This window comes from Salmo salar, chromosome ssa09, assembly GCF_905237065.1.
Source record: "Salmo salar chromosome ssa09, Ssal_v3.1, whole genome shotgun sequence".
Lineage (NCBI taxonomy): Eukaryota > Metazoa > Chordata > Actinopteri > Salmoniformes > Salmonidae > Salmo > Salmo salar.
The window spans coordinates 121,643,918-121,667,448 of record NC_059450.1 but is presented as its reverse complement, the minus strand read 5'-3'; the positions used below and the strand labels follow the sequence as shown (position 1 = coordinate 121,667,448).

The 23,531-nt window shown below is 43.4% G+C and overlaps 2 protein-coding genes and 1 pseudogene across 4 annotated transcripts; 2 read left to right on the top strand and 1 right to left on the bottom strand.

The window, feature by feature from the left end:
* Positions 1–1,121: 1,121 nt before the first annotated feature.
* On the top strand, positions 1,122–3,273 carry LOC106592295 (endonuclease domain-containing 1 protein-like; annotated as a pseudogene).
* Positions 3,262–13,523, bottom strand: LOC100380713 (TRPM8 channel-associated factor homolog). Its single transcript, XM_045724435.1, is given in 10 exon segments — positions 3,262–4,007; positions 4,192–4,437; positions 4,439–4,530; positions 4,982–5,218; positions 6,114–6,327; positions 6,490–6,584; positions 6,840–7,831; positions 8,101–8,756; positions 8,969–9,073; positions 13,017–13,523. Coding segments are annotated over 8 exon segments (2,751 nt in total). The 5' UTR covers positions 8,733–8,756; positions 8,969–9,073; positions 13,017–13,523; the 3' UTR covers positions 3,262–3,764.
* A 6-nt stretch (positions 13,524–13,529) lies between these two features.
* Positions 13,530–23,496, top strand: pnkp (polynucleotide kinase 3'-phosphatase). 3 transcript variants are annotated; one of them, XM_014213969.2, is made up of 18 exons: positions 13,530–13,798; positions 18,165–18,288; positions 18,603–18,649; positions 18,770–19,057; positions 19,185–19,451; positions 19,713–19,792; positions 19,935–19,992; positions 20,128–20,235; positions 20,364–20,435; positions 20,856–20,904; positions 21,076–21,146; positions 21,419–21,511; positions 21,633–21,729; positions 21,810–21,871; positions 21,954–22,063; positions 22,247–22,334; positions 22,611–22,678; positions 22,993–23,496. In XM_014213969.2, the coding sequence occupies exons 2-18, from the start codon at positions 18,165–18,167 to the stop codon at positions 23,111–23,113; spliced, it is 1,803 nt and encodes a 600-aa protein (XP_014069444.1). In that variant the 5' UTR covers positions 13,530–13,798; the 3' UTR covers positions 23,114–23,496. The 3 variants fall into 3 exon arrangements, with proteins under 3 accessions (XP_014069444.1, XP_014069443.1, XP_014069442.1); XM_014213968.2 differs by lacking the exon at positions 13,530–13,798 and adding an exon at positions 13,829–14,159; XM_014213967.2 differs by lacking the exon at positions 13,530–13,798 and adding an exon at positions 17,734–17,846.
* The last annotated feature ends 35 nt before the right edge of the window (positions 23,497–23,531 follow it).

Below are 23,531 nucleotides of genomic sequence, written 5' to 3'. Positions count from 1 at the left end.
ACGGGGGTATGTTTGGCAGCATGAGTGAAGGTGTCATGCCCTGACCTTTGAGAGCAGTTTTATTTCTCTATTTGATTAGGTCAGGGTGTGATGTGGGGTGGGCATTCTATGTTGTCTGTTTCTTTGTTTTTGGCCGAGTGTGGTTCCTAATCAGAGGCAGCTGTCTATCGTTGTCTCTGATTGGGAATCATACTTAGGCAGCCTTTTCCCACCTTGTCACGAAATACGTCGTGGTGTTGAAGGGAAGACCAAAATGCAGCGGGTATATGGATACTCATTCTTTTAATGAAAAAAATACGTAAAGCATCCACAGAAAAAACAAAAAACAGTACTCACGACTAACAGTGTGGCAGGCTCAACAGCAGTGCTCACAAACAATTCCCCACAAACACACCCAACTAATATAGGACTCCCAATCAAAAGCAACACCACACAGCTGCCTTCAATTGGAAGTCCACCCCAATTAACTCTACATAGAAACACCCAACCTAGACAGAACATAGAAAACACAACTCCTTCTGCCACACCCTGACCAAAACTTATACACCTACTCCACCTGCTGGTCAGGACGTGACACACCTGTGATTGTGGGATTTTGTTTTTGTGTAGCTGCCTGTGAGCAGCCCAGAACACCACGTTCCATTTCCTTTCTGTATTGTTTTTGGTTTCACTTCGATTAAAGGATGTGGAATTCCATGCACGTTGCGCCTTGGCTTATTTACGACAGGGAGTTTGAAGATAGTGAGCTTGAAGATAGTGAGCGTGACAGAAGGATGCTTTGTTGCACATTGATCTGGTACTTCCTGTATATAGCTCCATTCTTGTGTATTTGATTTTATTCCTTGTGTAGTTAAAAAAATATTATTCTTTTTAAATTCTGCTTTGTTGGGAAAGGTTCGTAAGCAAGCATTTCACTGTAGTCAACACCAGTTGTATTCGGCGCATGTCATGAATACAATTAGATTTGTTGATATAGGTATTGATTGTTATTGTTCCTAGGGCAGACTGCTTGTGTTAAGACAGCTGCTTCCTGTATAGGCAGCATGACACCACAAGGACATCATACTGATGACTAACATGAACACACACTGTACTGTATACACCTTCCAATCACAAAACAGTATACACAAATCTCAGTGCCCAAATTCTGAGTACTGGGCTTCCTATTGGCGATCGGCGATCATTATATCAAACCAACTATATCCCTTGTATCTCACTCTGGAGAGACAGTCTGCCTGACAGAGCAAGTCAAGTTCTCCTCACATCAACGTTCTCCTCCCCACCAATGAAATACAGCGAAAATACAGCATTACAAAAGTTGCAGATAAACAGAGTACACACAGCAAACGCATAAAAGCTGGTCTATGTCACATACACACCACCTGAGAGAACCATGTACATTTGGATCTATCCAGTCTCTGTAACCTTCAAGTGTCAAGCGGGCAGAGATAGAGGAAATGAGAGTGTAACAAGTGGAAAAGCAGGTTAAAAGGGGCAGTGCTGGTTAAACGGGCTATACGGGTTCAACCATTGGGCTTTACTTCAGAGGCACAGCTTGGTGCTGGACAGGTGAGTGGATAGACACAGCTAGTCGTGACCAGAGAACACGAGGAGAAAGCAATCAGCTAGGAAGTAGGAACGTCCCATCCAATAATGTCGGTCCCGGTAGCTCTGTGTGTTCTCCTGGCTGGAACCCTGTCCCTCGTTGAGGGGGACGTGGTGGCCAACTTCGAGGACATCCCGGAGTGTGTTGAGTATTTCTACCAGGGGAAGGTACCGGGCTGGGGTGCTGCCACCCCGGCGCTGCCCGCCTGTGCCAGCGCTTCTACAACAGGTACCACTTTGCCACGCTGTATGACACCAACCACCGCATTGCTGTGTATTCAGCCTACCGCTTCCAGCCCAGCAATGGAGGAGGCAGGGAGAAGCGCTGGTTTGTGGAGCCACAGGTGGGTCATGAGAACAGGGCAGATGTCTGTGGCTAGAAACAGACATGCCATAGGACAGTCTCCTCAACAACTCACATCAATAACTCTACGTTGATGACCCAAATTCAAAAACGCAGATTGTCGCCAAAATAAATTGGGGAACATTTTTTATTAGATGCCTAAAAAATTGAGAAAGATCAATAATATTTTATGTTTGAATTGCTCTGAAGCTTGGGGTTGTAACAGCAGTTTACTGTCCCTCCCAGCTCGTGAACCTTACGTGGGGTGCAGAGATGAAGGACGGGTACTGGCTGGGGAAAGATCACCCTGGGGTTTACCTGGGCGAGAGACAGGCACTCAATGAGGATTACACCCACTCTGGCTTCGACCGCGGCCATCTCAACCCCAATGGACACCATGCAGGTAGTCTACTCCACAATACCGGCTCTGCTTTGAACAGATTTCATGCAACAACATTTCAATTCCAATGTTGTTAGGATTCTTAGAATTGTTTCTTAGTTCAGTGTGGACTACTGTGATGGTCAACTATTGAGCTGAAAGTTAAGTACAAGGTAAACCCAAGTTTATATACACAACCCAGCAAACACACAACGTTGCCTCAAAGTTGACTCCAAGTGGGCCTCAACATGCCATTGCTACTTTGTAACACTTACTATTTAATCTCATGACAAATTATTAAACCTACAGTATATTCCTCTTTCTCTCTCCTTCTTAATCTCACACGGTCACCCCCCTTCCTTTCCTCCCCAAGTCCCCAGTCGTAACGCCACCTTCACCCTGACCAACGTGGTGCCCCAGAACCCCAAGCTCAACCAGAACGCCTGGGTCCGCCACGAGTCCCAGCTCACCGACCTGTTCAAGGCCCGGTGCGCCCAAGCCTACGTGCTGGTGGGCGCCATCCCCTCCACAGACAACTGGATTGTCAAGGACAACGTCCGGCGCGTCAATATCCCAGAGTACATCTGGAACGCCTACTGCTGTGTGGACAACAATGGTGAGCCTGTCCGTAGCGGTGGCGCCACCGCCCTCAACACCGAGCAGAACCGAGTGGACCAGCGCTCACTGCTGGAGCTCAACGGTTTCCTGCAGCAGTACTCCAACGCACCAGTAGGGGAGTTGTTTCACAACAACTGCCAGGCGCACTGAGACACTGAGTAGTATCTCCCACTCATGGGTTTCTAATCATGATTTGACAGTGGCAACGTGAGCTAAAACTTCAGTTCACATATCAGTATCAGTCTTTCAGCCAAGTCAAGTGCTTCCTACTGTGAAAATGACATCATGAACTACAGTGGATAAATAAAGAACTATGTTTGGAGAGATACATATTTTATTATTCTTTATATATGCTTTCTAGGAATAAGTGAGAATAATATAAAGTATATAACAAGAGGTACATTTCTTTAGCTTTGTATACAGTATCAAAACACATGAGACTTCAGAATAAGGTGCTTTACTGTGCACGTAATTACATTTGGAATGAAAGTCCCTGTAAAACATCCAACTTATTATAAATAAGGCACTTGCAAGGACTCTTCTGAAGTGCACTAGAATATACAACTGCATTTATAGCCAACAATAGACCCCCAATCTCCTCAGCCAGCCCTTTGTGATGACTTCAAAAACCATTACAATGATTTATTTCTTTGCACAGCAGACACAACCATGATTCTTGCAGTAGCATATCTACACCAGGCCAGCAAACTCGTAGTCACCACTCCTTTACCTTAACCCGTCACCAAACGGTACCTACCCTTCACCAGCAATCCCTGACCTGTGACCCCCCCAATATAAGGGGGTGACCTCCTCTATAGTTCAGCCATACTGGGTCATAGGGTGGTCGCTCCACACTGGCATGTTAGAGAGCTTTTCCTCTGTAGCGGGCTCAATGGGCCAGCCCCAGGCCTTGAAGAAGGGAGCCAGGTTCCTATTGACCGTAAGGGAGAAGGTCTCAGCATACAGGTTCATCTTTCCCTGGTTGTCCGAGGGTACGTTCTGCATGGTGTGGTAGGCAGCAAACACCTTCTTGAAGGCGTCCCAGCCAAACTGGTCCTGGAGCTGGTGGGAAGGAGGACGACAAAGAGAAACTGCTTACACAAACTCAACCCGAGATAAAGTCACTTTTTTTAAGCATCTATATTTTCCTATCGGTCTTTCACAAGCACTAACTGTAGGGTTTGTGCACAACATACTCTGCAGCAGGGCGTACTACACAGTATACATCACTAGAATCTCCTGTCACCTGCATGTAGGTCTCCAGTGCCACCCACATGTCCCAGCTGGCCAGATTCCTGCCCCCTTTAGCGTACCCCTCGGCACGGCTCTGTCGGTTGGCCAGCGCCATGTTGGGGTGGGCCTGATCCCGTTTCACCCCCAACACCTCCTCGTGCACGTACACGGACCACAGGTTACACGTGCACTCAGTGGTGTGTGAGGGGAACTCCCAGACTCCTCTCTGCTGGTTGTGGCCCAGCTCGTGGATTGCTCCCCCACAGGCCCGAGCTGCGGGCTGCCTCAGGGTTCACCAGGTCTGGGGCGGAGGACGATTGTATCATGATAGGGTAGCCTGCATGCATGAATCCTGTGGGTGGGGGAGAGGGTCAGCTCAATGTCTGGATACTTGCAGGGCAGAGGTTGTGCAGTCCACTCCAATACACTCTTTAAAACATGGTTCTATATAGGGTTCTATATTGAAGCAAAAATGGTTCTACCTGGAACCAAAAGGGTTCTCCTATGAGGACAGCCGAATAACCCTTTTTGGTTCTAGATAGAAGCTCTTTTTCTAAGAGTGTAGGTCACTCTTGCGTACCACACGTTTTCTACAGCACAACAACTCGCTCCCTTAGAAACTGTATAGGGACTGTCCTACCTGACTCAAAATACATTTTTGAAATATTTGGGTCAATGTCTTTTCAGATAATCTCTTTTTCCTGTTCATATCCAGCAATTCCACAATCCCTAGTCCCCTACCATAGTCAATTCCAGTCATGACAGTTTGTCCATGCTAAGAAATAAAAGGAACAGACGCTGACCATGGGAAATCTGGACGTCGGCCACAAAGCGCTCCTTGCGGGGCAACTTGGCGGGGATGGAGGCCAGGTCAGCTACCCCCCTCATGATGTCATCCCAGAGAGCTGCCACCAGGTCAGGCCGGTCCAGACCTCGGACCACGTCAGAGTGGACGGTCAGGATGATGTTCTCAAACTCCATCTCTGCCCAGGGGGAAGGGGCGGTCCGCAGAACTGCCCAGTCTGCAGGTGTGGTCATGCCTAGAGAGGAGAGAGGCAAGGGTTGGAGGAAAATCCTGGATCATTTCACTGAATTTATTATTTTCACAAAGTGTTATGACTAGGCTGTGCACATCTTCATAATCAATCATGAAATCCATCGGCCTAGCATAGGTGAGCAACATACATTAAATGGCCTTCAAGATGAATATTACCAGACAAACATTTGGTACAGTGTGATTTCCTACCACAATGATGAGTAGCACATTGAAAATCAATTCTCATTACAGCAGGGAGTTCAGTTTTAGTAACATAGCTGCAATTACACAGTATCTGAGAGCATCGCTGTTCTAAGCGTAGTGTATCTCTGTATTCTACAGATGTTTCACATAGAACAAAGGCTCTGTCATTTCCTCTTTAATCTGTGGCAGCCGTCATCATCGTACATTCAAAATGGCAACAGCGAGCAGGAAGCAACTCAATTATGTATTAGGAATACATGAATAGCAGATCAGAATACATGAATACAACTCTGGGAAATAAAATTTTTAAAAAGAGGTGAAAAGATACATTTTGCCTGGATGAAGTCAAAAGGCTCCCAGACAGAGATATTGTAAATGAGTAAATGAGGGGGCTGGATGAAGTAATGTACTTTGTTCTCTTTATGGTGTATGTACTTTGTATTATCTTTTATTCACCTGTTATTTATCTAGGTTAGTCTCATTGAAATACCCTCTCTGTAACACTTTCTATGAGGCACGCACATATAATAATGGCACACTTGGCGCATTATAACACTTGCTATTAGCCGTGGTGAGTTATAACAACTCATAGTTGTAACACCCTTGTAATACATCACTTGGCTGCATTATAAGACTAAAGTGTAAAATGCATCATAGAGCCCCACCTACCTCCCTCTCCCACCCACCCAACTTACCAGTCTTGTAGTAGGGGGCCGGCACAGCCCCCTGAATGATGACCTCCACCCCCTCCACTTGGGTCTGAGGAGGGGCGATGAGATAGAGGAGACCGCCCCACAGGTTCCACACCTGCATCATCTCGGAGTCTATGGGGAAGCGCTCATGAACCACTGGCGCTCGCCTCAGCTCGTTCGAATTCCCAATGTTGTCAGTCTGACAGCCTATCTGGACCTGATGGTAACCGGGGCATCAGTCAGTCAATCAATCAATCAATCAATCCACAAAATTATTTTGCATCAACATCTAAAGGGCTTGATCTCAAAACAAATAAAACATTATTTGATTCAATAGACTTTAGAATGATAAGACATAACAAAAAGCAGTAATGGATACCTTCCAGCCCTGGTTGACGATTTGTGGTGGCATGGCCATGTACGTCCTCATCCCAGGGGAAAGGTACAGACCAGTGCTGAGCCACTCCTCTCCTCCTAAGACAATGTTCAGCAGTGGTTATATTCAAACACAACTGTATAGAATAATATTGAGTGTATGGTTAGAAACATGTATTCCCACACTAACCAATGGGCTTGCACATAAGCAGAGTAGCTATGGCGAAAGGTATTTTCTTGCACCCGTTTTAGCTAAGCCATTACTCCTGGTGTTTCATATTGCTTCCCAAGACTAAACCATCTCCATTAGACCCATGATCCTCCATTTTAGAGTGCAAATGAGAGCTAACTGACCTGCTGTATTGCAGTTGATCCTAACCCTGGCATTGGACAAGGCAGGCATCATGGGCTGGTCCTTGATCAGGTAAGGCAGTAGGGCGTCTGGATCCTGGCACACCTTGTACACCTCCGCTCCAACATTGAGCAGCAGGTGGTCCTTGGCGCTTATCACCGGGCAGCTGTGGCACACCTGGGGGAGGCCCGTCTCCTTCAGCACGTCAGTGAGCATGGCCAGCACCGAGGTGTACGAGGCACAGTCGTGCGCCCGCATGTGCAGGTAATTGGCGCAGTCGCTGCCAAGCTTCTTCAGACCCGCCTCCTCATGCTCCGTCAGCGTCTCGCCCTGGGTCACGTGGCTGGCAAAGCGGCGCAGCAGGTGCCGGAAGTGGAAGCCCTCGGAGCAGGTCTGACCCGGGACTGGGGCCTTGTAGCAGCCTGCGTCCAGAGTGTTCCCCATCAGGCTGAGACCCATCTTGTTGAGGATGTGGTTGCCTGCGTACCCTGTCATGGTGTTGTGGCCCGGATTTGTCTGGGCCCAGTACCAGGCGTGGCCCCCGATCAGCAGACCCCCGCCCTCGGCCACAAAGTCCTGGATTTCACCGGCCTGGGCGTCGCTGTAGGAGGTGCAGACGTAGACGCTAAGCTCCTTCCTGAAGCCGCTCTTCTCACAGGGCAGGCCCGACTTGCTCAGCAGGGTGTGGGCGGAGCCAAGCTGGGGCACGACGCCTACCAAGCCGTTACGGCCCTCGTCTAACCAGCGCACGGCATTGAGCATGAAGGGGGACATCTGCTCTCGGCCCAAGTATCCCTCGTGGGTGATCACGATGACTCGGCCCTGGCCGTAGTATGCCCCGGCCAGAAAGGCCCTGCCGTCCTTTGAGGTGCCGATGGGGAATGCGAGAGGGCCGTGTACCAGCACCTCTGAGCAAATAGCCCCGCCCTGGATATCAAACTCAGTCACGCCCTCCAGCAGGAAGTCCAGGTCTTCCTTGAAGTCCTTGCCTATCCTAGGGAAAAAAGAGAGTGAAAGGGTAGGTATGATTTGACAAGAGAACTTAGACACATAAAAATACCTCAAATAACCCATTTTTTTTTTACATTTATTTAACCAGGTGATTTCTGGAGTTAAATAAAAACCCTTTTTTATTTTCTTCACAGCTGGTTCTAGGAGGTGATGAGGCACAAAATAACACCATGTACACATTTCCGTTTTACTACAGTATCTCTATATTAATATGCCACCTTCTCTTCTCTCTATGAAGTGCCCAATACTTACGCCACAGCCAGCCAGTTGGAAGGGATCTGTGGAGGCACAGGGAGAGTACCCAGCTCCCCAAGGTGCTCCGAGAAGTAGATGCCAGCCACGCTGGAAACCTTGTTCCCAGGGAAACCCAGCAGGGTGTTCTGTTTGGGGTGTTCCTCCGCCCAGCTCCACGCCTGACCAGCAATCAGCAGCCCGCCCCCCACCTTCAGGAACCCCACCAGCTCCTTCACCTCTGGTCCCACGCAGTACGCATCTGTCACATACACTCCCAGGCCCTCACAGAAGCCCCCCACCTTGGGTTGGAGACTGGAGTGGCTGAGGTTGTCGGCTAAGGCCTTACAGCTCTGGTGGACGCCCACGGTAGTGCTGTCACAGGAGGAGCCTGTCAGCCAGGTTAGGGCATTCTCCACTAGGGTAGGAAAGGCGGTGAGGTAGCCCTCGTGGCCCAGCACCACCACACGGCCTCGGCCGTAGAATGAGGCAGCCATCAGGACCTGGCCACAGGAGTTCATGGCCAGTGGGAAGGCTTGGTCGCCGATTAGAACTAAGTTGCTGGGTATGTTTGGTCCGCTGAGGTCCAGCTCCTTGACCCCCCTCATCAGGGCAGTGTAGGCCTCCTCACGGGACATGTTGGTTTGGGTCATGGCTTAGTCAGTAGGCTGACGATCCTGTAGGTGGTGGAGAAGAAAAACAGGATTTTAAAAGACAGATATGTATTAAACAGTATAAGTACTGGAGGCTGACAGTCCATGTACATGCATTTAACTCTTTAAACTGTTGCTATGACAAAAACAAGTTTCTGAATTTTACGTTGCGGTAATCTCTACAACAAAAGTATCATAAATAGTTCAGAACAAACGAAGGCATCTGTACAACCTACCTAGATACAAAGGAAAACCAACCGCTGAAGATCAGAATCAAGAGGAAAATGGAGTTCAGAGCAAGCAGAGCAGCAAGCTGTGTTACATTCCACTTAGCATACAGTCTGAATGAAGGGAATAAAGAGATCATCATATCAGCAAACCAAGCGAAAGGAAAAGGGAGGGGTGTGTGTGTGGCCAATGACTGGCAACTGTGACCTGAGCAGACAAGGCGGGGCAGGGGAAAGGGAGGCATCTGTCAACAGTGAGTCTGTATGAATAGCTTATAGCGTGCTCACATGGGTGGAGTCCGTCAGATACCAGAAGGGTTGCCTAATGCTTATTTGTTTTATTTATTGCAAAAATAACAACAATAATGTTAATAAAACAGTTATGATCGGAATTACAAGAATAAGCATAATGCCATTTAACATCATCAAAGGTAAACTTAGGGAATTCTGGAGATTTTATACACAACCATTCATGAATTTCAAGCCATAGTTTACTAGAATGGCGGCATGAAAAAATAAATGCTCTATAGATTCTGAATCAGAGGAACAAAAAAACAAGGCATTTTGTCAAAATGTAATATTTTGTGCAAGAAATCATTAATCATATGTAAGAAAATATTCAAAAATTGGTTTCTTTAACTTTTGGGATAACTGGACAATTAAGGTAAAAGGTAGTCGTTTTTAACCATAGCATGGGTTGGTCACTTCCATAGCAATATATTGAATTATAATCACCAAAAATGACTTAATTAACTCCCAATCGTATCCACTTATTGTTGAATATTTTATCCAAATGGTTCAAGTCATTCATTTGTAAACTTAGAAAAGAGGGAACAACCTCATAATATAACAAAGTGTTCTTAATAAGTCCAAGTAAAGGAAGTGGAATTACTTTGCAAAGCTTAAATATATTCTCTCTGACTAATATTAACCTGAAATTTACCAATGAACTCATCAAACGGCAGAAACTCCCTAGTGTTGTCTAACAAATCACATACAAAAGTAATACCCTTGTCAAACCAAAGTCCTTTGAAAATGGATTTCCTATTCATTTTAGATGACTCTATTATTCCAAATCAATGTTTTGTGGAGGGAAAAATTGTGCGTGAATATCATTTTCCAGGCAAATACAATTTGCTGGTGAAACTTTGACAAATTCACAGGTAATTTTGGAGGGTCAAAGTCACATTTCATTAGGAATTCTCAAGTCCACCAAGTTTATTAAATTGACTGTTAGGGATATGATACCACATAGAAATAGGATTAGACAGACATAAATTCAACTATTTCATTCTAAAAGTACCCACTAACGACTAAAAATCAATAGCCTGTTAACCTCCACGATCTTGTCTTTCACAAATTGAGATTTCTGAATATAACGTGTTGTATTCCTCCAAACAAATCTAAATATGACAGAATTGACTTTAAAAAAAATATGTATTAGAAGAAAGAAAAAGGGACTGACTTGGGTATATGATTCTAGATAAACAATCAGTCTTGGACAAAATAATGCAACCCAAAATTGAGATATCGCGTTGCAGCCACTGACTTAATGAAACTCTTATGGAATTAATCCTATTATCGCTGTTTAAAGAGTCTCTATCTGAAACGTTTGGCATAGACATGGGCTAGTAACTTATAGCCAGTTGCCAACAATGTAATTGGTGTCCAGGTAAAAAGAGTCCTTTGGTTTGGGAATAAGAACTATTAGTCCCTGTCTCAAAGAAGGGGGTAAGATAGCATTAGCAATACCCTCTTTGTAGACCGAAAGCAATAACTCTCTAATATCAAGCCAGAAATGTCAATAGAATTCAGGAGTCAGACCATCCGGTGCAGGAGATTTACCTATAGGCATTTGTTTAATGGCTTGGTCCAACTCAGTCATATCTATATCAGAATCACAGTTTCTTAAACCTTTCTTCTATAGGCTTAACATAGTTATTAATTGAAACCAAAGAAAAGGAATCCAAGTCGCCTTCCGAAAGATGAGATTGATACAGCGTACTGTAGAAAGAGTGTATTTTCTTATTAATCACTTCAAGATCATCAGATAGTGTCATTTACATAAATGGATGAAATACTATTCCTAGCCTGTGGTTTCTCTCAATCGGATGAAGGCACCTTGTGCCTTATCGTTGTATATGTCGTCCAGTTCACATTGGCATTTAGCAAGGTTGGCTTTTTCATCTTCATTTAAATCAAGTTTATTGCTCAGCCTGTTAATATCAACAATAATAATATCTGCTTGGAGAATCTTTTCCGAGCTAGCATTTTACCAGTAGTGACGGCAAGACATCAAATTCAGAATGTAATAATGTCCCATTTGATAGTAGAAGTGCAGAATCGAGACAGGTCTCTCTGATAAGAGTTTTAGACTGTAAAAAAAATGAGTCATTCTTTAAAAGAAGAGTTAAATTTCCAGTATGCTTTAGAAAATCTTGTATTTATCGAAACAAAAGGAAAGAATAATGGAACAATGGTCTGTCAGAGTAGCTGAGGAAATACTACATTCACCGACAAGATGCATAAGACTGGAAGATACCAACCAATAATCAATTGTAGATTTGAATTGTCTGTACCTAGTTGTAGAGTTAAACCAAGAAAAGTTGGATTCTGAGAATGCCAAATATTGGAAAGTTGAAAGTTGGAGCAGAAATGAAGAGTTAAGTTACTACAACAATATGTCACGATTCTCTAAGACAGCACCCAGAAGCAGACCAGGACAAGGTGAGTAAAATGAAGGTGAGTATTTATTGGTAGTTTTGATGTGTAAATTGAATAATCCAGGAGACGGAGCGGCAGCGGAGGTGAGTTGATGAGAGTGAATAGGTTGATCAAATGATGTCACTGAATCCACCGACGGCCAGGCATGGGAGTTGAATGTTCCGGGAGAATGATTGTAGACAGTAAACGGGAGTGAGTAACCGGCAACAACTACAGAATAACAAAACAAACTCAGGAAACATGAGGCTGATACGCTGGCACAACATACTGTTCGTTGCTAACGATCCGGCAGGGAATGGATGTCAGGTCAGCGGGTAATCAAAGGTTCTCCCGCCTAGCTTCGTCGCCTGGCAACCAGACAGGGTGCGTTCAGGAACCTCAGACAAAAGACTCCAAAACAAAACAAAGTCAGCTCAGGCAGAAAACAGACTCAGAAAGCGGGATTCCTGGCACAATAGGCTGAATGCTTGGTGGGATACCTATCCATCCAGTCAACAGGAACAACATGATCACCTCCAACAATAATGATATCTGTTGAATATTTGTTTTTCAACTCAGTTAAGACTTTACTAGATATTAGAAGATACTTTTTTTTACTGTATGTTATAACCATACATATTTACCAATATGTAACGTGACCCTTTATATTCAAAAACAATAGATATCCAGTGACCCTCATCATCACACCTGCTTTCTCAAACTGTACCTGGAAAACGTCTGAAAAGTATTGCCACACCAGCAGTATGAGATGAGCCATGGCTAAAAATGATCTTGTCACCACATTTTAAGTCAGCATCTGACGAATGTGTCTCTAGAAATAAAAAACAATTGGCCTTTAATGAATCTTTACAAAAACTAAAAATTGCCTTGCGTTTTATATTGTTACGTAAACCCTTGGTGTTCAAGGATAAATTCGGAAAGATAAATATTGAAGAGTATCCTACAAAAAGAGTTAAATGAACAGGGACCCTGAATAATATTAAAGTAGCATATGCCCATCAAAATTAACTTGACGAACAGTAACGACCATACAAAGGAAAATAAATGGATAGATCGTGTAATAACACATCTTATATCAATAGTTTACATCTTTAATTAAACTCTCAAACTTTAAATAAATACATATCTGAAGGCTAATCAAGCCATATTAAAAATAAATGGAGATGTACTTACATAATATCGATCTTGAAACAAAATGACGGACAAAAACCACATTTAGTATGCTTACGTTGGTTAATGCTCACATCCAAAACTCGCCACTGCAAACATTACCGCCCTACGCAATATCACCTATATGCCGTGTTCAGATAAACGATTGCATGAATAAACTCACCAGTTGAAAAAGTATACGGCTTCAACTCGTAAAGCGTGAATCAGTCAGTCACGTGCCTCCACCCTGCGGCGGTCAATGACAGCAAACCCCTGGTGAAAGATCCTGCGGCGGTCAATGACAGCAACACCCTGGTGAAAGAATGCTTTTACCACCTGCGTCTCTCCTCATCGACTTGTGGCCACAGCTTCCACCGGCATCCCTGTCGCGCTTGCTCAATTCTTCTGCAAAGCGCATGCCTTTCTCCCTGCAGATCGGCGCCAGCTTCGCAGCTCTCCAAACCTCGTCTCTCACGTTCCTCAACCGCTCAACGCAAACACAATGATGACCTGTCTGTTCTTCTCCTTTCTCTTGTCTCCGAGACTGTGTACAACATATACCGCGATGTTCAGGGTAGCAGAGTGATACGGAACAAACGTCCCAAGTAACTTTAATAACCCTACCTACATGTAATAATCTAATAACCCTACCTACATTACCTCGACTAACTGGTGCCCTCGCACATTGACTCTGTACCGCCTCCCATGAACAGATACCTGATGTTTTAGGCTTAGTTTTAGTCAAACACATCAATTCTGGTGCAATACATCAATCAGACTGGGAAAAAAAGACGCATGAGTCTCTACAAGCTAGAATGTTGAATACAATTATATGTATACTTATCTTACCAGTTGTCTGTGCTGTTTGTCCTTTTGACGAAAGGAAGTGGAGATAAAATGTCCGCAGGAAAGAACTATCAACCAGACTTTTTGGAGCACTGTTCTGGCTGACAGCTTGTATTTCCGGTAAGTATTTTCAGTCTCCTGACGCATTGCACATTATGTAAACAATAGCCGAATGTAAACGAACATTGTCGTCGACCGAAGCACGTTTCCTTGCAGTTTACTATAAATTAAAAGTCTTACTGCTAATTAAAAGTCGGCAACTTTCGGTCTGTAGCTCGGTTAGACTCAGCAATTGTTTACAAATTGTACAAGTGTTTACATCGGGTCAGAAATGCATCAGTAACTAATTGAAACAACAAACTGAAAATACAAATCGACAGAACCATACAGACCAGTTACTGAAAGTCGAGTTAATAACATTTCCTGTGGATATTTTGGCTCTGATTACCTCCGACATACGGACACAATCAGCGGAAACCAGGTAGAGTAAATCCACATGAAGTTTATTCAACATCCTGACCAATGAGGACTGTTCGGAAACGTTGCGCCTACATGTTAGAGATGAGTGTGTCTTCCACTCTCGGATTATAACAGGGACTACCAGATGGGCTATTAGAATACCCTGCCTGCCCCCCCAAAATAGGTTTATCAAAACAGACATCTGACTATCAAATCAAAAATAAGTGTATTATCCAAGTTAATGTACATGGGCAATTCGGGTGGGTATAATTTGTGGAACGTTCCAACAGGAATCTGTTCCAGAAGCTTCGTAAATAACACGGTTTCCGACAACAACGCATACAAAGTTAGGGAGTGGGCAATTTCATTAAATTTGTCACTCACCACGTTTATTCCGAAAAAAATTCTGTCTTCACTCTGGTAGCCTATGGACAAACATTAAGAATAAGCTACGTGGTGAGTTGTTTCCTATTCGGCAGCTAGTTAGCTAGGTGAATTGATCGTGCTACTTTCTATGCGTTGTTTGTTGGCAACCTTGTACTTTACGACGTTTTTGGAACATATTCCTGTTGGAACATTCCAGAAATTATACCCACCCTTTCGAGACTAAATTTCATGAAAAAAAAATACCTGATGTTTTAGGCTTAGTTTTAGTCAAACACATCAATTCTGGTCTTTTTGACAGTTCTTGCAAAGGTGATATTTATTATAGTAGTAAATCTAGCACATCTTGCCCCATATCTGTTCAACTCTACCACTGAAATCGTGATTTCAACCTCATCTCACAGATGGGCGCATAGACTAGACGTAACATAGTAAACGTGAATCCGGTACGCTCAAATAAAATAGGTTGCTTTAGGCAATAACAGGAGGGTGGGCGAACAACTACATAGCATGTTAACTAACCCTTCCCCTAAATGTAACCCTTTTAGCGAACTCTTCCCCTAAACCAACTCATTGTGCTGCGGGATTAACCTAAATGTAGGTTATTTTTACGTTTTTAAACAAATAATTGACTGACGTCAGTTAAATTATTTGAATTTCATTTCGTTCCTTTCTGTGAGCTCAATGCGCACATTGCGCTGCAGAAATAGATCAGATCATGCCCGAACTGTGCAATGTAATAGGGAGTTGTAGTTTCCAAAAGGCCAATGTTCTACATAGTGCAGAAAACGTGATTATTAACTACAATGACCATAATCGATTGCGTGGTTACTTGTCTGGTCTGATTCTTTTACGCCTGCTATGTAAGAGAGAATAATGCGAGATCGAGGGGATACGTACTGTAGAGAGCAGTTGCTTTGCGAAGTATTGGTATTCAGCAGTGGTGTAAAAATACTTGAAAGTACTACTTAAGTAGTTTTTTGGGGGGTATCTGTACTTTACTCTTTATATTTTTTACAACTTTTACTTCACTACATTCCCAAAGAAAATGATATACTTTTTTTTCATACATTTCCCCTGACAACCAAAAGTACTTATTACATTTTCAATGCTTATAGCAGGACAATACATTTTTTTATTCACACACTTATCAAAAGAACATCCCTTGTCATCCCTACAGCCTCTTATCTGGTGGACTCACTAAACATATGCTTTGTTTGTAAACTATGTCTGAGTGTTGGAGCGTGCCCCTGGCTATCCACAAATACATTTAAAAAATACAATACAATGATGCCGTCTGGTTTGCTTAATATAAGGACTTTGAAATGATTTTATACTTTTACTTTTGATACTTAAGTACATTTTATCAATTACATTTACTTTTAATACTTAAGTATATTTTAAGCCAAATACTTTTAGACTTTTACTCAAGTAGTATTTTACTGGGTGACTTTCACTTTTACATTTTCTATTAAGGTATTACTTTTACTCAAGTATGACAATTGGGTACTTTTTCCACCACTGGAATTCAGTAGTCAGAAAAGTATGCCTTATTTACTTTGAATAACTACTAAAATAGTGATTGTAGTGATTTGCCTAAAATAGTGATTTGCCTCATGATGTGCCAACTCTTGCACAATTAATCTGTGCTTCAGTTTGATCAACTGTAGCCTACTGATAACAACCACAGCTGCAGGTAGCCTAGAGAAGCCTATGCGCTCTGATCCCCTCTGGCCAGGGGAAACAAAGCAGTGAAGTCATGTATTTATAGCCTAAAATAGGCCTGTATTTGTTTTAAGAGAATGTGAACAAACTTTGTGTGGCTAGGCTACCTAGACCTTATCAATCCAAAATTATTGACTGAAAATAATCAATCAACACAATAGTGATGACATACTGTGTGAGTAACTTTTTAATTACAGATGCAAAGGCCAACACAATGTAACCCTGCATAAAGAAAACTCAGCCCTGTTAGTTCTATTGTCCAATCAGTTGTTGTCTATTAAAAAAAAAAACATATGACCTGATTAGAAAAAATATGGTCCCATCATAGCCTATATAAAACAGTTTTACAGCTGATGTATTACTATGTCATACCCTCCAACTAGTTTTACCTGGTTAGGTTAGCCCAGTGGTTCTCCTCAGGGACCTCAGACATTTAATAATTTTGTTTTAGCCCTGAACTAGTTCACCTGATCCACCTAATCAAGGGTTAGTTGACACATTTAATCAGGTGTGCTAGTTCTGTAATAGATCAAATACATGAACCGGCTGGGGGTCCACAACGAGAGGTTTGAGAACCACTGGGTTAGCCTATCCCCCATCACATCTTGGACCTGTGGTGCTACCACTGAAATCACACAATGTTACAAATGAAGAAACATATCCTATAATGATGCTCTACTATGTCAAGGAGGATGAGGATTATACGTCTATAGTCGTAGCTACATCCATTTTAACAAGAAATAGTTGTATTTGTTTCCCAAATGCTATGACTGGTGGTGCAGTCTGCTAAAACATAATCCCACATGGGGCAGATATCTTTTTATGTTCTTAAAAAAAAGTCCTTTATTTCTATATTAAACCCGTGCCCACACACTTCTAATTTTAAAAAGTGAAAGCATACCTGTGAGAGGGTCGCCCTGGGTGTAGTTGTAGGTTTTTATACAGTAACCAAGACCCAATCTGTGAGTTAATTTGACCACTGGAAAAAGAGCTACTGCGTAAATACTGCAATGTGGGTTGGATTGAATTGAGCCCTTAATCTTACATTTCAAGGTGATGCTTGCACTTTTCTTCCCAACACAATCGAGCTCGACACCTTTAGTCCTAAACCCGGAATAAATTACCTCAGGTTCATTCAGCAATCCCTATGGGGAAAGAATAGGGTTTTTGAATAAATGCTGAAAATAAGGTCTGAGGTTAACACAGGTTTCGGAGATCTTATAAGTTTTGTCCTATGAGATAATAGCAGTCAATTAACATGACCTTAATGAATTATGAGCCTTTGTGCTTTTTTTTTTACAACATACATTCTTGAAAATTCACAAAAAGTGACATTAGCTGATGATCATCTCATAGAACAAAACGTATACAATCTATCCTGTTTCCCACAGAATGTATTTTAGGAGTTTATCCCAATTAACATGGGGAAAGACAAGCCCAGACTAGGGTCGGAATCAAATATGAGATGGATGTTTCTAAACGAAAGTGTTTTTGTGACGGACCAATGAAAATTGGAACGTGCAACCTTTAAAGTGTTCCGCCTATTTTTCGGCAATATTCCATTCCTCCTCTTGTCTGGTTGTGATTGTGAACTGAAAACGTTGAGTACACTTTTGAATGACTGATGTGGATGTGTTCACCATGCAAAGCTTGGCTTAGGCTTTTAACCATGGATGATTTAGAAGAGACGAATCCTCTTACTCATACATGGCTAGCCAGTAGCTAGCTTTTTAACTTATAAAGCTAGCTATAATCGTTCAACACTTCGTAAAGTTACGTTTAGAATTGCTGCTCGGCTCTTGACTTAAGCAACATTTGACATGCCTAATTAATGTTACACCCATTGTAAATATGTTATGTTATGGACACCTTACGTTATTTGTTTTTCCCTACATCCTACTGTCTCTTGTCTTTGCAGATGCAGCAGTGCACATTACTCAGTGCATCCGGCGCTCGTGTCACACTAGCCGATGGCCGAGCCGTGATCCTAGGTCGTGGTCCAGAGACTGGAGTTATTGACAAGAAGTGCTCCCGACACCAGGGTAAGAGGACTAGCTAGCTAACGTTAAATATGTACCAATGGCCATGTTCTAATTATTTATCTTACCTCCCAAAGTGTGCACCTGTTCACTTTCCCTCATGAATTTAAAAATAAATGAATGGAATATGGAAACTCCCTCTAGCCCATGTGTACACCAATTCAATGCGTTTAAATGTGTGAAGAGTAGTGAATGAGTGTAGGCTTCAGGAGAAAGGAGAGATTATTGTGATGCTGCTTTTTAAATGCGGTGTCCGGTGGGATTACTCCAGCTATCTAAACTGCACAACTATCTAAAATGTGTCATATTCCTTCTAGTGAAGCTGGTGGCCTGTTATGCAGACAAGGAGGTACTTGTAACACAGGTATGAAATGATTACATTGTGCCTGTTGTTGAGGCCAACGCTCTCTTATCTTAGTTTTACACTCAACACTACTGCTTAACCTGTCTGTAACTGCTGTCAAAGTATAGTTTTCCTCTTCAGCTTGGTCCCAACCCCTCATCCTTGGGCAGTGAGAGTCTTGGTAGAGGCCAGTCTGGCCGACTGACCCATGACAGCACCCTCTACCTGGTTAACCAGAGCCACCCCTTCAGAGTGCAGTTCTCTGCTTCCAACGAAACCTCCTCATCCTCTGCCCATAAGGGGAAGGTTGTAGAAAGGTTGAAAGCATTGGATAAGACGAAAGGAGGAAAGAACGACAGAGGGAGGGAGTTTCAAAGCACAGGTCCCAAACGCAGCATCCAAGACTTTTTTGCCTCCTCTCCCAAGAAGGTATGAGAACATGTTAACCTTAACTGAGGAAATGGCATGCATTTTAATTTGTCTAGCAATATTTACAGTAACAAAAAGGACCTAACGTATCACTTCAACTGTTCAAAATACACCATATTTCACGCAGGCATCCAAGAGGCCACACAGTTCTGAGGAGGACCCGCAGGAGAAGCGTAGGAGGACTACAGGCTCAGACAGTGGGGGTGAAGACGAGGCTGAGAAGCTTGCTGAGGAGAAGCTCCGACAGCTCCAGGAGATGTCTGAGAGGGCTTCAGGGGCTAGCAGAGACGGTGTCCAGCAGCAGGCATCAGTCTCAGCCTGTTCTCGAAGCCACTGGCAGCAGATTGGAAACCTCATGCTCTACACTGCTGTTGGCGTCACTGGAAGCACCAAGGTAAGAGCTAACTAGGTAATTCTGTAAAACTCAATATTTGATTTAAGCCAATGAGTCTGTTGTTTGAATGAGATGCTGAATATAATTTTACTTTGTCCATCCAAGGATGAAAACGTTTTAGGCCTACATTTGAGCGCTTTGAACATATTGTTTCCACCAACAATCTAATTGTGTCGAAGTTTGCTTTCAACCAAGCAGTACAAACACAATTACTTTTAGTAACATCATTTTAAAACCGACCCATCTTTCTTTCTGGCCCAGATTGCTGGATTCGACATTGACGGGTGTATCATCACCACCAATTCTGGAAAAGTGTTTCCCACCAGCCCAGATGACTGGAGGTCAGTCAGTCTGCTGTTCTGTCAAGTTCCGGCTTTGCGTATGGCCTCCTCTCACTTTGCTTGCTCTCTCCTCATCCCTCTTCCTCATCTCTTGACTTGAGTCATTTCCTTGCCTTTATTTGTTATCTTATCTCCTTTACAGGATTCTCTTTCCTGAGATCCAACCCAAACTGGCCAGCTTATTAAAGAAAGGCTACAAGGTAGAAGCGAACATGCATGTATTGTCAAGCATGGACACGGCAAAGCTGTTCTATGAGAAATATTTCTTATCCATCCTTTTAATGGTAATATGTGGCTAGATGAATAGCTAACGATGTCTCTGTTGCCCCTCCCAGGTTGTGTTTTTCACTAATCAGATGGGTATATCTAGGGGGAAACTGAAGCCTGAGGACTTCAAGTCTAAAGTGGAGAACATTCTGAAGACATTACAGCTCCCCGTACAGGTTAGTCAAGAAACATTTAAACACACAGATGGCGCTTGAAAGCAGATTCACTATTGTATCTGTGTTTGTCAGTGTTTTATTGTGTGTAATTCAGATGTGGACACCTTTTAACTGTGTGTGTGTCTCAGGTCTTTGTGGCGTCTGGTCCTGGGATCTACAGGAAGCCAGTGATGGGGATGTGGGAGCACCTGTGTGAGAAGGTGAGACCATAAGGCACTCATCATATCAGACATTGTGAATAGGGATTACATGTAGATGATGATTGTGTCCTACAAACCACCTCAACACAGGTGTGTCGCAACAGGTTCACAAAGCCAGCTCCCTTTAGCATTGTCTAGTTGTTTGTTATCCACTCAGCCACATTACCCTGGTGAGTCATGACATAGACCAGTCACTGCTTCAACATTTACATTACATTTAAGTCATTTAGCAGACACTCTTATCCAGAGCAACTTACAATAGTGAGTGTTTACATTTTCATACTTCAACAAGGACATGGTGTGGGAAATAGAATGGGAATAGAAATTTGTCCATCTGCTTCCAGCTAGAAATGTATTTTTCCCTGCTCCCAACCCTCCCCCAAACTACAAACATGGTTCAACATGTTTTTCCTCTCGCAGGAAAATGGCGGTGTGGCTGTAGACAAAAGCCAGAGTCTCTATGTGGGAGGTGAGTCAACAATAACAGAACAACCCATAGCAAAGTAACATCTTCCTCTTACTTAGCCTATTCTTATCCTGACTCTTGTAAGTGATGTGCTGCTTATGGTCACGTTTGATGAACTTGTACTCGCAGTCCAGCAGCTGAGAGCCTGAGAACTTTCTCTCTCCTCTGCCACAGACGCAGCGGGACGGCCTGTTAACTGGGCTCCTGGCAAGAAGAAGAAGGACTTCTCCTGCAGTGACCGACTGGTGAGAGGACCTGTACTAACCTCTGTTCACTTGTTCACCGGTCTGTCCTGACCTCTAGTTCCAGCGCATCTTCAGACACACCAAACACAAAAATGTCCCAAATAGTGGGTTGATAATAAAACAGAGAATAATGTTCTGTGTCTACTGACTGTATGAAAGGTCATTCTTGCTATGGTGTAGATAAAGTTTATGACCAGGTGTTGTACCTGCAGGCATTGCATATCTTAATAATGCCTGACGCTGATTTCTCTCTCTCTCTCGACCTCGACTAGTTTGCTCTGAACCTTGGACTGCAGTTCCACACTCCAGAGGAGTTCTTCCTGGGCTGGAAGACCGCCCCCTTCAGTCTTCCTCCATTTGACCCTGTGAGTAACCGGGTGGAGATCTGTGGTATTCTGTCTGCACAGAATACGTATGTGAAGCTTTTGAAGCCTCTGTATGTATGTGTGTGCACTTGCACATCTGACTGTGTGTGTCTCTCTCCAGAGGAAATGTGACTCTAACGCCCGTCTATATGACCCGCCCAGTGCCTCCCTCACCTCCACCAAGCAGGAAGTAATCATTGCCGTGGGTTTCCCTGCTTGTAAGTGGACGTGCATTCCTTATTTTTCTGCCATCCTCCCTCTCTCTACTGACGACCCTCTCCCTTCTTTTTTTATCCAGCCGGGAAATCAACCTTTTTCCACACACACATCGTCCCCAAAGGTTACGTGTACGTCAACAGGGTGAGTGGGTCAGTGTGCTGTTGGCTCTCTTAACATCCACACACACGCATATACACACACTGACCTGACCTGTGTTTGTCAGGACACCCTGGGCTCATGGCAGAGCTGTGTTTCGGCCTGTGAGCGGGCTCTGAAGGAGGGGCGCAGCGTGGCGGTGGATAACACCAACCCAGACCCTGAGTCTCGCAAACGGTACCCGTCTCTGTGCTCCTACTAGTGTGTGGAGCACTTTTGGTTTGCAGTTCATGAGCAACCTAAGCCACTTGCATATCAGAGAGTGGTAAATCTGCTACATGCATGAACCAAACCAGAGACATTTGATTGAGTGTGTTTGTATGGAATAGCATGTAACTTCTATCCGTTGTCCCCCTCCAGGTATGTTGACGTCAGCCAGAGTTTGGGCGTGTCCTGTCGGTGCTTCAACTTCTCTGCCTCCCTGGAGCAGGCCAAGCACAACAACAGAGTAGGTCTCCTCTCTCCCTCTACTGAACTGTATATACCAGACTACACATGATTAATTCTTCATCAGTTCAGAGTAGAGGGTGACGCGAACTTGCGACCTAATCGTACACACAGAATAGCCCAACCTGGGACTTAAACGACAACCATCTGGTTCAATGTACACTTCTTAAACCTTATAATGTACAGGCCATGAGATACACCCAGTTCAATATAGGCTCTGATATACTGCCCTGATGCATAGTGTTGTTCATTATTGGGCTCTTCCTGTGCTGTACAGTTCCGTGAGATGGCCCCCTCCACCACTAAGCACCTCAAAGTCAATGACATGATCTTCCACAGTTACAAGTAAGTGACACTGGATATTATCAAGGGACTTCACAGCATCACATTCTCAAAGTAGGGATTCACTGGCTTCTACATTGGGTTGAAAGGATCAGAGCACACTAATATAACAAATATGTCTTTATGGCTGTGTTTACAGAGCCAGCCTAATTCTCATCTTTTGGCAAAAGAGCTGATCTGATTGATCTTTTTCCACTAATTGGTCTTTTGACCAGAATTGGGTTGCCTGTATAAATGCAGCATATACATATGTCATGTAAAATAAATGCATGTCTGAATGTATTTTCCCACTTTGAACAGACTTTCTCTCCACACAGGAAGAAGTTTGTGGCACCCAGTCTCTCGGAAGGCTTTTCAGAAATCCTGCAAGTTCATTTTGTCCCAACCTTTACAGACAGCCAATCAGAGGCCCTCTTCAGGCAGTTCTCTGAAGGCTGATTGGGTGGCTGGTATTCTAACCTAAGATTCATCAGATTGTTATTGGTGCAGAGTCATTTCAGGAAAATAATCTTGCAGTCGTACCAGTCCAACATTTTTCTATGCTGTGGCTGTATGTAGACAAACTATTTAGTTTCCTGCTGCTAATCAACAAATCATTGCTATTACGCTACATACATTTTGAAGGTGCAGATGTTTTATCGAAATGTAACCACAGCAGACGGCACACATCAGTATTTTTGTTTGATTGGCTTGAGTTTCATATTTTCGTATCATGTTTTCTGGTCAGATATGCAGTACTTGTTTCCAGAAAGCCTAAAAAGTTAAAAACCATGAGCAATGTTTTATTAATTGTCTATTTTAATAAATTGTTATTAATTTCATTTGTTTTACAATGGATCCTATTCTGTAAAGTAGG

Excerpts from the sequence above, each read along its gene's own strand:
- pnkp (XM_014213969.2), top strand. The coding sequence starts at position 18,165 with ATGCAGCAGTGCACATTACTCAGTGCATCCGGCGCTCGTGTCACACTA. Across the intron at positions 18,650-18,769 it reads AGGAGGTACTTGTAACACAG|CTTGGTCCCAACCCCTCATC; the intron begins GTATGAAATGAT and ends TTTCCTCTTCAG. Across the intron at positions 21,730-21,809 it reads TGCCGTGGGTTTCCCTGCTT|CCGGGAAATCAACCTTTTTC; the intron begins GTAAGTGGACGT and ends TTTTTTATCCAG.